At 45.5% G+C, this 14,156-nt stretch overlaps 1 protein-coding gene across 2 annotated transcripts; it reads left to right on the top strand.

The window, feature by feature from the left end:
* Positions 1 to 5,314: 5,314 nt before the first annotated feature.
* On the top strand, positions 5,315 to 13,896 carry pum3 (pumilio RNA-binding family member 3). 2 transcript variants are annotated; one of them, XM_060038955.1, is made up of 19 exons: positions 5,315 to 5,402; positions 5,710 to 5,792; positions 6,227 to 6,397; positions 6,769 to 6,829; positions 7,174 to 7,291; positions 7,382 to 7,457; positions 7,586 to 7,679; positions 8,055 to 8,121; positions 9,264 to 9,438; positions 10,230 to 10,333; positions 10,900 to 10,978; positions 11,091 to 11,189; positions 11,429 to 11,482; positions 11,614 to 11,694; positions 11,806 to 11,948; positions 12,574 to 12,796; positions 13,045 to 13,132; positions 13,245 to 13,335; positions 13,445 to 13,896. In XM_060038955.1, the coding sequence occupies exons 4-19, from the start codon at positions 6,814 to 6,816 to the stop codon at positions 13,575 to 13,577; spliced, it is 1,641 nt and encodes a 546-aa protein (XP_059894938.1). In that variant the 5' UTR covers positions 5,315 to 5,402; positions 5,710 to 5,792; positions 6,227 to 6,397; positions 6,769 to 6,813; the 3' UTR covers positions 13,578 to 13,896. The 2 variants fall into 2 exon arrangements, with proteins under 2 accessions (XP_059894938.1, XP_059894937.1); XM_060038954.1 differs by having other exon boundaries at positions 5,316 to 5,402; positions 6,769 to 6,819; positions 7,165 to 7,291.
* Positions 13,897 to 14,156: the final 260 nt, after the last annotated feature.

Raw genomic sequence — 14,156 nt, 5'->3', positions numbered from 1 at the left:
CCACTACTACCCATGCAGGTGAACGGAGCGTTCCACGGCATTGAGAAGACCCGTGTAATATCGCTGGATTCAGGCCCCCCGTTGTATAAAGGCCTATATTTCTGTTTATGGCAGATTTCTCCTCAGATTAGGCCAATAAAGCAATGATAACAAAAAAAACACAAACGCTCGATCAAAGGCCCGACCCGACCCGGCTCAAGGATAGTGGTGGGAAATATCGGCGGGCCGGGTCAATCAAAACCCTCATTGTTTAACATGAATTGGCTAAACAAATGACTAGCATATTTAAACACAATTGTGCAAGGAATTATTTCCATTGGTCATTCTGACCGGGGACATTAAGAAATGTCGGTCTTCCTCATTTTTTCCCGGGTCAATGACCGGTAATAACCGGAAAACGTTAACTGCTATAAACCGACCTAACTTTCACCGTCAACACCGAACCCGATTTTCTCAAACAAGTTACAAAATAAGATCTAGTACGGGTAGCATAGAACTAACGTTAGCCAAGTGGGGGCTCCATGATTGTTAAATCTAATGAGGTAAAATTGCCAATAAGGAAGGAAAGCATAGTATGCCTTGCGACTGTGCTTCGCAATATGCCTTGCGAAACCCAGTATGCCTTTTGAAACACCTCATGATTGGTCGATGAAACGCTACCAGGAACGCCTAAAGGGCGTTCTTGTATCATGACGGAAACGCCCAAGCCTGCAGATGGACCCTTCTCGATAGATGAGCAACGTTTACTTCAGTCCACTGGGTAGGCTGGTAGATTGATCTATCCAGCACACATTTAGGTGGACACGCCCGAAACTGCTTGGAAAGGCTAATCCCACTCTCACCTGGTGGTATAATATTTCTCATTTAAAGGGCTCATGTCATTCCACCAGGGGCCTCTATGAATTCTCTTTTTTTGCATAGGGAATTTCCTTTCCTATGGAGATGACCCGGACATGCTTGGAGGAAAGGTGGTTCGAATTCTAATAATGCTTAGGAAAGGAGCCTCGATGCTTCCTTTAAAGGCACCCAGTGCAACTTTATGTAAACATTCAATGAAAAATAAACATTCAATTTCTAGTCTTTTTTACACGTAGTAAGTTTCAATAACTCCATACCATTACATATCGACATTCAAGGAGCAAAGATGAGACGTCGTTGTGTGGTGAGAACTGATAGAAAATCGTAAACAACAACAATCGCCGGTGGGGAGAAGCCATTTTTCCATTGACTGGAAGCCTGCTTTATTTATTGTAGGTTACAAAAAATAAAGAAAATGGCGGCATTGTTGTTATCGATTTTGTATCAGTTCTCACCACACAACGACGTCTCATCTTTGCTGCTTAAATGTCGGTATGTAATGGTATGGAGTTATTGAAACTTACTACGTGTAAAAAAGACTAGAAATTGAATGTTTATTTTTAAGCCTCGAAAGTTGCACTGGGTGCCTTTAACCCTCCTTTAGCATAGGTTACTCCTGAGCTTCCTTTGCGAAAGGAGATGGTGGTATCCCATAATCCTTTACGGCAGCAATATTTAAAGCAACATGCCACAGACGAAGTTTACCGACACTACGCGAAGACGCATGAGCGACGCGGGGTGCGTTTTAATATCCATCCGTCTCGGAGGTCCGAGGACGTTGCCTAGCGACACGCACAAACACGCCCCTTTTCCTCGGAAGGCGAACTCGCCACTCGGATGAACTCAGTGGTGACCGAGCGAAATTCCGAGACAGAATTCAAGATGGCTGCGCCCATCGTGACTTGAAGTATGAACTGTTTTCATTGTGCTTGGACCACTTTGGTGGTTTAAACGGCAATTTCAATCACTCGTATTACTGCAATACCTTACTGCGTCCGTATCTATAAGTAGGCTATAGCCTATGGCCTATAGCCTACTTATTTTGGAGCGCCTGGTCCTCTGCCAATGCTACCGCGACAACAGCTTTCCGGGGGGCGTCCATGTTTTCCTCCAACGACCGAGCGAAATAATAAAACGCTTGAGGTGTGGGCGTGGCGTCAATTCCGAGATCCGAGTAGGTTTGCAGAGAATACTCGAACGCAGCAAAAGCAGAAGAATAGAAGTGAAGAAAATAATTGATAATAATGGATACCAATTCTAGAAAACAATTTGAACTTAAATGAATTCATTTATTGCTGGTTAGTAACCACTTAAAAAACAACATAAAAGAAAATGCCAACTTCACATTTAAGAAAGACTGGCAGTTAATTTCAACATCAACATAAGTTTAGTTTAGGTTTCAAATTTGAATTCAAGTGGCCTAAAATATTCCCGTTGGCCAAGTCCGACCCAAGTGATTGTTGGCGATAACATGATTGAAATCAATACAAGAACGCATGGATCAAGCCGCTTTTCCACCGCACATGTAGCTCGACTCGACACGACTCGACACGGTAGCAGCACGGGTGCTTTTCCACCGCAAATAGTACCTCCTGGACGTGGGCGGGGTCGGCTGCGCGAATTTTTGTACGCGACGCAAACAAGACCTACGCAACCCACACATGGACAGAACCCACATAACAACAATGGAGGACATCGATAACATTACTATTATTAGCTGGCATGTTGAAGAAGTTGAATAAGTGGAATATATGTTGGCTGCGGCGCTGCTATGCCTGTTACCAGCATGGTTGCCAATAAGTGGCCGGCCGTCTGCCGACGTCACCTTTTAGCATCGGCTCAGCCGCTTGGAACCTAGAGCGAGGCGGTACTAGAAAAAGCAGCCACTTCAGGTACCAGGTACCATGTTTTCGCGGTGGAAACGCAAAAAATGCGAGCTGAGTCGAGTCGAGTCGTGTCGAGCTGGTACCATGCAGTGGAAAAGCGGCATTTTGCCGCTTTTCCATGTAATAACCATGTAAGCTCTTAATGTCTGTCTGTCTGTCTGTCTGTCTGTCTGTCTGTCTGTCTGTCTGTCTGTCTGTCTGTCTGTCTGTCTGTCTGTCTGTCTGTCTGTCTGTCTGTCTGTCTGTCTGTCTGTCTGTCTGTCTGTCTGTCTGTCTGTCTGTCTGTCTGTCTGTCTGTCTGTCTGTCTGTCTGTCTGTCTGTCTGTCTGTCTGTCTGTCTGTCTGTCTGTCTGTCTGTCTGTCTGTCTGTCTGTCTGTCTGTCTGTCTGTCTGTCTGTCTGTCTGTCTGTCTGTCTGTCTGTCTGTCTGTCTGTCTGTCTGTCTGTCTGTCTGTCTGTCTGTCTGTCTGTCTGTCTGTCTGTCTGTCTGTCTGTCTGTCTGTCTGTCTGTCTGTCTGTCTGTCTGTCTGTCTGTCTGTCTGTCTGTCTGTCTGTCTGTCTGTCTGTCTGTCTGTCTGTCTGTCTGTCTGTCTGTCTGTCTGTCTGTCTGTCTGTCTGTCTGTCTGTCTGTCTGTCTGTCTGTCTGTCTGTCTGTCTGTCTGTCTGTCTGTCTGTCTGTCTGTCTGTCTGTCTGTCTGTCTGTCTGTCTGTCTGTCTGTCTGTCTGTCTGTCTGTCTGTCTGTCTGTCTGTCTGTCTGTCTGTCTGTCTGTCTGTCTGTCTGTCTGTCTGTCTGTCTGTCTGTCTGTCTGTCTGTCTGTCTGTCTGTCTGTCTGTCTGTCTGTCTGTCTGTCTGTCTGTCTGTCTGTCTGTCTGTCTGTCTGTCTGTCTGTCTGTCTGTCTGTCTGTCTGTCTGTCTGTCTGTCTGTCTGTCTGTCTGTCTGTCTGTCTGTCTGTCTGTCTGTCTGTCTGTCTGTCTGTCTGTCTGTCTGTCTGTCTGTCTGTCTGTCTGTCTGTCTGTCTGTCTGTCTGTCTGTCTGTCTGTCTGTCTGTCTGTCTGTCTGTCTGTCTGTCTGTCTGTCTGTCTGTCTGTCTGTCTGTCTGTCTGTCTGTCTGTCTGTCTGTCTGTCTGTCTGTCTGTCTGTCTGTCTGTCTGTCTGTCTGTCTGTCTGTCTGTCTGTGTGTGTGTGTGTGTGTGTGTGTGTGTGTGTGTGTGTGTGTGTGTGTGTGTGTGTGTGTGTGTGTGTGTGTGTGAGAGAGAGAGATTAACTGTTACAAGCCGTTTGGCACAGGGAAGGAATGATTTTCAAAGTGAGATCACAAGTGGATGTGTCCACCCTCCCACATATGAAGGATAGATGAGCAACGTTTGCCACAGTCCACTGGGTAGACATCTAGGTGGGCACGCCCACTTGTGATGTTACTATGAAAATCATTCCTTACCTTTGCCAAACGGCTTGTAGCAGCTAATCACACCCACACCTGGTGGCGTGACATGAGCCCTTTAAAATATCATGTAAATGGTCAACGTTCAAACATAGAAGTTGTCAGTTTTAGCCAATACTGATTAAGGGTTTGATTACTTTTTCTTGTGAAATACTGCCTCCTGGTGGCGTGCAGGGCTGTGACCATGAAGCCATTCTGTGCAAAATGAAAGGCCTTTAGCCTGGGAACCAGACCACTCTCACCCAGGCCTCCGTCTGCAAAACAACCGGGAGTGGTGCGTTGGTTCTGCCTAGCCATGACTGTCGGGACATGACATCATTGGACACCACTGTCGTCTGATACATGACCCATCACCGGGTCACCTCGGCCCCCACTGTCGTCTGATACATGACCATTACCGGGTCACCTCGGACCCCACTGTAGTCTCCAGCCCATCGGTGAGCCGTCCTGTCGACCCAGTCGGTATTGGGCCTATCTGTTAGTTACCTGGACAGCTGTCATGGTTTTGTTAATGTTGCACGCCATCGTTTCTTCATGCATATGACCTTGCATATTACAATGGGAGAACTTTAAATGGGGTGATTTCCTGATCTCACCCCACTTATCACTAATGGTGAGATCATGATCCCAACCCAGCAATTATTAATGTTGATTTCATGATCTAACCCCAGTAATTACTTATGGTGAGATCATGATCTCACCCCAGTAATCACTAATGGTGAGTTCATGACCTCTCCCCAGCAGTCACTAATAATGATTTTATGATCTCACCCCATTAATCACTAATGGTGAGTTCATGATCTCACCCCACTAATCACTAATGGTGATTTCACAATCTCACCCCACTAATCATTAATGGTGAGGTGGGGATGTGACACAAGCTTGTTGGCCGAAGCCTGTAGCTAGTGACGTCCTTTTATAATGTTGATAGGCATGGGGTCCACCCTAGTCTAGTCAGGATTCACGTGTCAAACTCTCCTTTGGTGTGAAGGGAAAGAGGAGAGGAAGTTGCAATTATTCGTGGGTTTGGTGATAACAGTTTGCAATAAATAACATGCGTCTTACAAAAAAGCAAACCACACAAATGAAATCAGCTGTACTAAAACTGCCCCACGACGTTGTCGCAAAACATTTTACGACAGCCCGCAGTGATGTGATTGGCTGTTGTAACTGCCGTAAATCGAGGTTGTTTCAGGACGCATGGGAAGCTCTGAGGTAAACGTGTTTATATTTGTAACGTGTTAACTTCGTAAAAAAACGTTTAAATTGTGTGGGTAACTTATCTTCGGTCTTCACCGATACCCGTATTTAATAACCTCCTTGCCATTGAAGCGTTATGTACTAGTAATGCTTACATACGTGTTGTAGCTTCACATGAAGATCACTTATTATGCCATTTGGCTTTTAGAAACGTTAGAAGCATTACTTTGATTTAACTCTGAGCTTGTTAACTTATACTACCCCTGTTTATCTGGTCTGTCTGTCTCTCCGTCTGTCGGCCTGGTTTGTTATTGCGCCAAAGAAACGATAACATGGAAACAAAAACCAAAAAGACATTTTCACCCAACCGGGGAAAGAAGTTCGACAGGAAGTTCAAAGGGAAAGGTGAGATATAAATATACATATTATAGATAGATATAACTGATCATTGATTCTCTCTGTCTATCATGCTGCTCACTATGGACGTAAGATCAACTCTGATTTCATAACGACCTCTTAATAAAGGCCCATCATACTAATAACAATCACTTAATGAGTAAATTATAAATGATCATCGTTAAAGACATATAATGACAACACTAACTTGATATGATAATCTAGCATCGTAATGAAGACCTAACTTAATAACAACTCTAACTTCATATGTAATGGTATGATAGACAATCATCGCACCTCTTCCTTGAGGGGAAACTTTGGCTTAGGAGAGAAAATCTTTCATTAATTATCAATAACCTCATTAACAGCCTATAGAGAATATCCATGATATGATAATAACCATGTAAGCTCTTAATTTACAAGTGGTGTCATTCTTTGTTTAGATTCCATGGGGACCAAATTTGGAGGGAAGCCCGGCAGCAAACCCGGCTTTAAAAAGCAGTTCAAACCATACGACAACACACAGAAGAAAGATGATGGGGGGAAGAAGAAGTTTGGATTCACGAAACAAGAAGGTCACAGCTTTCAGAAGAGGAAGATGCCAGAAGACGATGGTAGGAGTTCTTTTGTCTCACAGAAGCAGTTTGTCTAGGGGCTGCTGAATCTACGTATTAACACTTGACCAGTGGGGTGTGTTTTGCAGCATCTGTCTGACTGACTTATTGGGATTTTGATGGCTATCCTCATATCAATTCACATCGATTTCCCCGAAATGCCTCTATTTCTTCCCATTCCTATCCAATAAGAATATACAGCTGGATGTTAGGATGGCATGAGAACAGCTGGATGAGCAAGTAGTAATTAGTATCAGTAGCGATTATTGATGTGAAATTGTTAGTAATAGTTGTGTTTACATTAATATGTTAATGGGTTTTATGAAAAGTAACTGTACTAGGTTAAAAGAGAGTAATTGTGTTTATTGAAGGCGGACATGGACAAGGAGTTCAGAAGAAGATGAAAATGACAGCAGATGGAGGTAGGTGTGTGTGTGTGTGTGTGTGTGTGTGTGTGTGTGTGTGTGTGTGTGTGTGTGTGTGTGTGTGTGTGTGTGTGTGTGTGTGTGTGTGTGTGTGTGTGTGTGTGTGTGCCTAAATATACAATTTTATCTAGTATCTGTGTGAGATAAAATGAAATGTCTTCGTTGTTACAGCCTTATAATTGTTACATGGTGACTATCACATTGTTTGGAGAGTACCCTGTCTTCGTGGCTACAGCCCTATTTTAAAATACGGCTGTAGGACTTACCGGAAACCCTGAAATGATCTGAAGCCTACATTTTGTGAACCGGTCCACCCCTAATGGCTATATATGCTTTGTGTAGAAAAAACAGACTGGGCCGACTTCAAGGTGCAGAAGAAGGACTTGAAGAACCACCGACAGCAGTCGGAGAAGAAGGACATCTTTGACATCATCTGTCGCGCAAAACAAATCTGGGAGTCACTGCGGAGGTACTCACACTTACACTCGCACTCACTCACACTCTCACTCACTCACACTCTCACACTGACTTTGTAATGTGTGTGTGTTTGTCCGTACAGAAAGGACTGCACCAGTGAAAAGAAAGCAAAGCTGATGGATGAGCTTTATCGCATGATCCAGGGCAAGATCAAACAGGTGACCCCTCACAACTGACGTCTGACCTCTAGGCACACCAACAGAGACAAACATGAAGCTCAGAGTTTTAAATTGTGTGTGCGACTGGGTGTTATAATGTGTGTGTGTGTGTGTGTTTGTGTGTGTAGATGTCGTTCGCCCATGACTCGGTCAGAGTGATTCAGACGTTCATACAGTTCGCCAACCATGAGCAGAGACAGGAAGTCTTCGAGGACCTCAAAGGTCAGAACTAATCAATTTAACCTCTCTGTTGTCGCTGGTTACCGCCATGTCTCCGTCTCTTCTGTTGCCGCCGGTTTCCTCCATGTCTGTTTCCCCTCTGTTGCCACCCGTTACCTCCATGTGTGTCTGTCATTGGGTCTGGTCTGCCTAACAGTGAGTCTTGAACAAGTTAATGCATCCCAAGTGGCTCATCAGACGGCGTGTGGGGGTGTTTCAGTCTGTGTCACGCACCAAAGGGGGCGGGACAAACGTTGGACTTCGGCCAATGTCTGCATGGTTTTCCATACTGAGTAGGTTGGCGGTGCTTTACTTAGTGAATATGTGATGTGCTACCTAACCAATGCAATCACGTTTGATGTTGTTGTTGATTAACAGCTGACATGGTGGTGCTGAGTAAGTCCAAATATGGCCGACATCTGGTGAAGAGACTCCTCATGCACGGGTGAGTTCCCCCCCCGCAGCTCTTCCACCCTCCTGACTGCTGTCCACACATGAGTAATGTTAGTAGGACTGTACCCACACTGGTTATGTTGGTAGGACTATACCCACACTGATTATGTTAGTAGGACTGTACCCACGCTGGTTATGTTAGTAGGACTATACCCACACTGGTTATGTTAGTAGGACTGTACCCACGCTGGTTATGTTGGTAGGACTGTACCCACACTGGTTATGTTAGTAGGACTGTACCCACACTGGTTATGTTAGTAGGACTGTACCCACGCTGGTTATGTTAGTAGGACTGTACCCACACTGGTTATGTTTGTAGGACTGTACCCACACTGGTTATGTTAGTAGGACTGTACCCACGCTGGTTATGTTAGTAGGACTCTACCCACGCTGGTTATGTTAGTAGGACTGTACCCACGCTGGTTATGTTAGTAGGACTGTACCCACACTGGTTATGTTTGTAGGACTGTACCCACACTGGTTATGTTAGTAGGACTATACCCACGCTGGTTATGTTAGTAGGACTGTACCCACACTGGTTATGTTGGTAGGACTGTACCCACGCTGGTTATGTTAGTAGGACTGTACCCACGCTGGTTATGTTAGTAGGACTGTACCCACGCTGGTTATGTTAGTAGGACTGTACCCACGCTGGTTATGTTAGTAGGACTGTACCCACACTGGTTATGTTGGTAGGACTGTACCCACGCTGGTTATGTTAGTAGGACTCTACCCACGCTGGTTATGTTAGTAGGACTGTACCCACGCTGGTTATGTTAGTAGGACTGTACCCACGGTGGTTATGTTAGTAGGACTGTACCCACGGTGGTTATGTTAGTAGGACTGTACCCACGGTGGTTATGTTAGTAGGACTGTACCCACGGTGGTTATGTTAGTAGGACTGTACCCACGGTGGTTATGTTAGTAGGACTGTACCCACGGTGGTTATGTTAGTAGGACTGTACCCACGGTGGTTATGTTAGTAGGACTGTACCCACGGTGGTTATGTTAGTAGGACTCTACCCACGCTGGTTATGTTAGTAGGACTCTACCCACGCTGGTTATGTGGAAGGGAGCGACAGACACACACGAACCGCCCCTTGTCATCTGGGTGTGTTCTGGTTGCCGTCACAGGAAGAAGGAGCTGGTTGCCGAGGTAATGCAGACGTTCAAAGGAAGCGTGCGTCCCATGCTTCGCCACGCAACGGCGTCGGCCATCATCGAGTACGCCTACAACGACAAGGCCGTCCTCGCCCAGAGACTGATGCTGACAGAGGAGCTGTACGGGAACACCTTCACCCTCAGCAAGGTACACACACACACACGCACACACACAATGCTTGTTACTAGTTAGCTACCAAGATAACTAGTAATAAGTAACAACACCTTCTGTTCACTTCCCATGGGGAGTGTCCGACCCTAGTGAAGGTTGTGTTAGTTACTTACTAGTTAACCTGCTTTGTCAGTCACCAGAGTGTCTGACCCTGGAGAAGGTTGTGTTAGTTACTTACTAGTTAACCTGCTTTGTCAGTCACCAGAGTGTCTGACCCTGGAGAAGGTTGTGTTAGTTAATAATAGGGATGGGGATCATTGATATTTGATCATATCAATACCATTTTCGATACTTTTCTATTAATTGGTGGAAATATGACACGTTTTTATTATTTTAATAATAATATAATGAACGACGGGACTCGATAGTGGTCGATGAGCCCAAACGTTAATGATTTTTGGGTTTTGAAAAAAATTGAACCGGGTTTCGATCCCCATCCCTAGATATTAACAAGTTAACCTGCTGCGGTCAGTCCCCATAGTCTCTGACCCTAGAGAAGGTTGTGTTAGTTACTAGTGACTAACTAGTGACTAACTAGTTAACCTGCTGTGGTCAGTCCCCAGAGTGGCCAACCCTAGTGAAGGTTGTGTTAGTTACTAGTGACTAACTAGTTAACCTGCTGTGGTTAGTCCCCAGAGTGTCCGACCCTAGAGAAGGTTGTGTTAGTTACTAATTAGTTAACCTGCTGTGTCAGTCCCCAGAGTGTTAGACTCTAGAGAAGGTTGTGTTAGTGACTAGTTACTAACTAGTTAACCTGCTGTGGTTAGTCCCCAGAGTGTCCGACTCTAGAGAAGGTTGTTGCGGCCGATCCTGACAAGCTGCTCCGCATCCTGGATGAGATGAAGTCCACACTCACACCCATGGCACAGAAGTAAGGCGTGTGTGTGTGTGTGTGTGTGTGTGTGTGTGTGTGTGTGTGTGTGTGTGTGTGTGTGTGTGTGTGTGTGTGTGTGTGTGTGTGTGTGTGTGTGTGTGTGTGTGTGTGTGTGTGTGTGTGTGTGTGTGTGTGTGGAGTGAAACCTGTGTTGTGTTGCAGGTATGTGTTGGTAACTGTTTGTGGTGTAACCTGTGGTGTTGCAGGCGTGTGTTTGTGTTGCAGGGGTGTGTTTGTAATGTGTGTAACCGGTGGTGATGCAGGAGTGTGTGTGGTGTAACCTGTGTGTTTGTAACGTGTGGGTGGTGTAAGCTGTGTGCGTGGTGTAACCTGTGTGTTGATAACGTGTGCGTGGTGTAACCTGTGTGTGGACACTGTGCGTGGTGTAACCTGTGTGTTGTCAACGTGTGCGTGGAGTAACCTGTGTGGTGTTGATAACGTGTGTGTGGTGTAACCTGTGTGGTGTTGATAACGTGTGCGTGGTGTAACCTGTGTGTGGACACTGTGCGTGGTGTAACCTGTGTGTTGATAACGTGTGCGTGGTGTCCTGTGTGGTGTTGCAGGGAACAGGTCATCAAACACTCTCTGGTCCACAAGGTGTTCCTGGACTACTTCCTGTGTGCTCCTGAGAAACAGAGAACGGTGGGTTCCTTGAGTTGGTTAGTGGGCGTTAGTATTGGTTAGTAGGAGTCATAATGACTGGTTGGTGTGGTCCTGGTTTGTCGTGGTAACCCTTTCGACTGACCCTCTGCAGGAGATGATCGAGGCCATCCGAGAGGCCGTGGTGTACATGGCGTACACACACGACGGGGCCCGCGTGGCCATGCACTGTCTCTGGCACGGCACCCCCAAGGCATGCACACACACACACACACACACACACACACACACACACACACACACACACACACACACACACACACACACACACACACACACACACACACACACACACACACACACACACACACACACACACACACACACACACACACACACACACACACACACACACGGTGCAACGTAATACAGTTGATAGCGGTGCGTGCTTGTCGCTGTGGTAACGTGTGTTTTCTCCCCACTGTGTTCCAGGACAGGAAAGTCATCATCAAGACTATGAAGACGTACATGGTGAAGTTCGCTACGGTAAGACCACTGCCAGGTTTGATACATTTGACAATGTGTGCATCGATGATCATTGAATTGGTCTTACGTGGGTGATATTTTAATTTGCTATGTATTCAATATGATTAATGAATGATGTTCCTGTTGTTCAGGGGGAGTTTGGACATCTGGTCCTGCTGGCCATATTCGACTGTGTGGACGACACCAAGCTCATCAAACAAACCGTCTTAGCGGTAAGACGGCCACACAGTGTTCCTCTTCCCACGGGGGCCTCCCAGCCTCCCCGACCACACACTCATTTCTGATGTCAGAGTAAGAGCCCTCTCCTCCTCTCCACCCTGTAGGAGCTGCTGACCTCTCTGGACGAGGTGATCAAAAATAAGTATGGAAAGAAGGTCCTGCTGTACCTGCTGAAGCCCCGCGACCCCGACCACATCCTGCCAGAGGTCATCAAGTTCCTGGAGAAGGGAGACGGCAACGCACACAGGTGACCGACAAATTAGTTCTGGGTTTGATGTCTCGGCAGAAGGAGGTGGATTCAATGTTATCATTAAGTGCATATCTTCTGTTTATCTTTTAAGGCAAATAACGTGTTGAATAACTTCGATTTTTTTCTATACTTCCAATAAAGGAGTTCAATTAAGGAGTGTGGATGTTTTCAACGTTTCTTGTCAGAAGTGTTCAATGAAATGTTTGCAAATTTGTCTTGTAAAAGGAGTTTGATGAAATGGCTTCAATAAGAAATTAGAATTAAATCATGTGTTGAGTAGATTTTATTATTTTCAATCTTTCCAATACATTTTGTTGTATTTAATATACTCTGCTGTTCAAGTGAAAAAGGAGTTGCGTTAAATAGTCATAATCTTTCCGTTAAAAGTTTTGTTTGATATACTCCTCAATGGGTCCAGTAAAAATGAGTTGTGTTAAATAGCTCATTGGAGTTATGTTTTATATACTCCTCAAAGTCTCCAGTAAGAATGAGTTGTGTTAAATAGTTCAAAGGAGATGTGTTTTATATACTCCTCAGTGTCTCCAGTAAAAATGTGTTGTGTTAAATAGTTTGAATCTTCTGGTAAAAGGAGTTGTGTTAAATATACTCTTCATGTCTTCAGTAAAAAGGAACCAGAGATCCGTAAGAAGGAGCTGCTGGAGGTGGTGTCCCCGCCCCTGCTGGAGTATCTCCGTGACAACGCCGTCAGCATGGTGATGGACAAGGGTCTGAGTGTCATTGTGAGGGACATCCTGCTGTCAGCGGCGGGGGACCTCCGGCCTGCCATGAAGGCCGTGGCAAAGCCCGCCTCCCTGGAGCTGGTCCCGGGGGGGATTAACAAACAGGTGGGTCGGCCTTTCACATGTTGGCACGTTCAAACCGCAATAGCATCCGAGTACAAACTCACACGATGACCACGGTCTCAGCATCATCACACACGCACGCACGCACGCGCATCAGGTTTACATGAGGATATGGTGTGTCTGTATTGATATTGTAATGTGTTGTTGTTGTGGTGTGTTAATGTGTTGTTGTTCTGTAATGTGTTGTTATGTTGTGTCTGTAACGTGTTGCTGTTGTTGTGTGTCTGTAGCTCCACATGGCGGAGCACCCAGCCGGCCACATCGTCCTGAAGTGGCTGATAGAGAACGACAAGGCGCTGGCGGAGCTCGGTAGAGAAGGTACCACCTCTCATTCCTTCACAATAAAAGCCCTGCAGAGGCTTCAACATGCCGCTGGGAAGCAGTTCAATGAACGGTGAATCATGTGCGCTGCCGTCTGTGTGTGCCTCAGAGCGGTTCAGCAGGATCCTCCTGGACACGGTGGGGGAGGAGCAGCTCGGGACCTGGGTGGCAGTCAACAGAGGGGCCCTGATCCTCTGCAGGTCAGCATCATGGTCTTCATGTGGTCCGTCTCAAAGCTTGTGTTCCTACTGTAAAGTACTGTGGTTTAAAGTTGTATGTCTTTGTGTGTGTGTGTGTGTGTGTGTGTAGTCTCCTGAAGTGTGTGGACCAGAGTGTGGTGGAAGAGGTCCGGTCGGAGTTGGAGGCCATCGTGCCTAAACTCCGTAAGATGACCGACAACAAAGGAGTAGAGAACCTTCTGGAGCAGCTCTCTGCTCAGTGATACTGAGCACATGCATCACACCACACACGCATACACACCGTCTCCAAGCGTTGTTTTGAATTACACTCTCCCATTCAGATAAACCAAATCATTCAATAATGAAAGCAGTGAGTGATGTCCTGCCGCTCTACAGCGCAAGATAGAAGTCCTATAGGCTGTTTGCTCTGGTTCCCAACCATTACGTCTGATCCTTGTTAACTGTACCGTTTCTATTTGCAGAAATAATTGAATAATAAATGTAAAAACATTTCTTCTATGTGAAACTGAATTATATAAGTTGTACTTACTGAAAATATGTGCATTAAAATAGCTTTGTCGACATTTGTCATTATTTTTTAACTTATACTATATGCTTTTTGTGGTTTTAAATTTTGCATTACTTTCATAGAAATTAAACTGTCAAGTTACACTTATTGGCCTACTAATGGGTATTACACCAGTTGGCGACCATACAAAATACAAGCCTATGATGGAAATAATTTAGAATTCAAGACTGATTTTATTTAGATATATTGAAGGAACTCTAAGTAGAGTTTTTCAGTTTGCAGTAGCAAACTGAAAAATGAAACTGAGGAATGG

Source organism: Gadus macrocephalus, chromosome 19, assembly GCF_031168955.1.
Source record: "Gadus macrocephalus chromosome 19, ASM3116895v1".
Classification (NCBI taxonomy): Eukaryota; Metazoa; Chordata; class Actinopteri; order Gadiformes; family Gadidae; genus Gadus; species Gadus macrocephalus.
The sequence above is the reverse complement of the archived record's forward strand: the minus strand, read 5'-3'. Positions and strand labels throughout refer to the sequence as shown.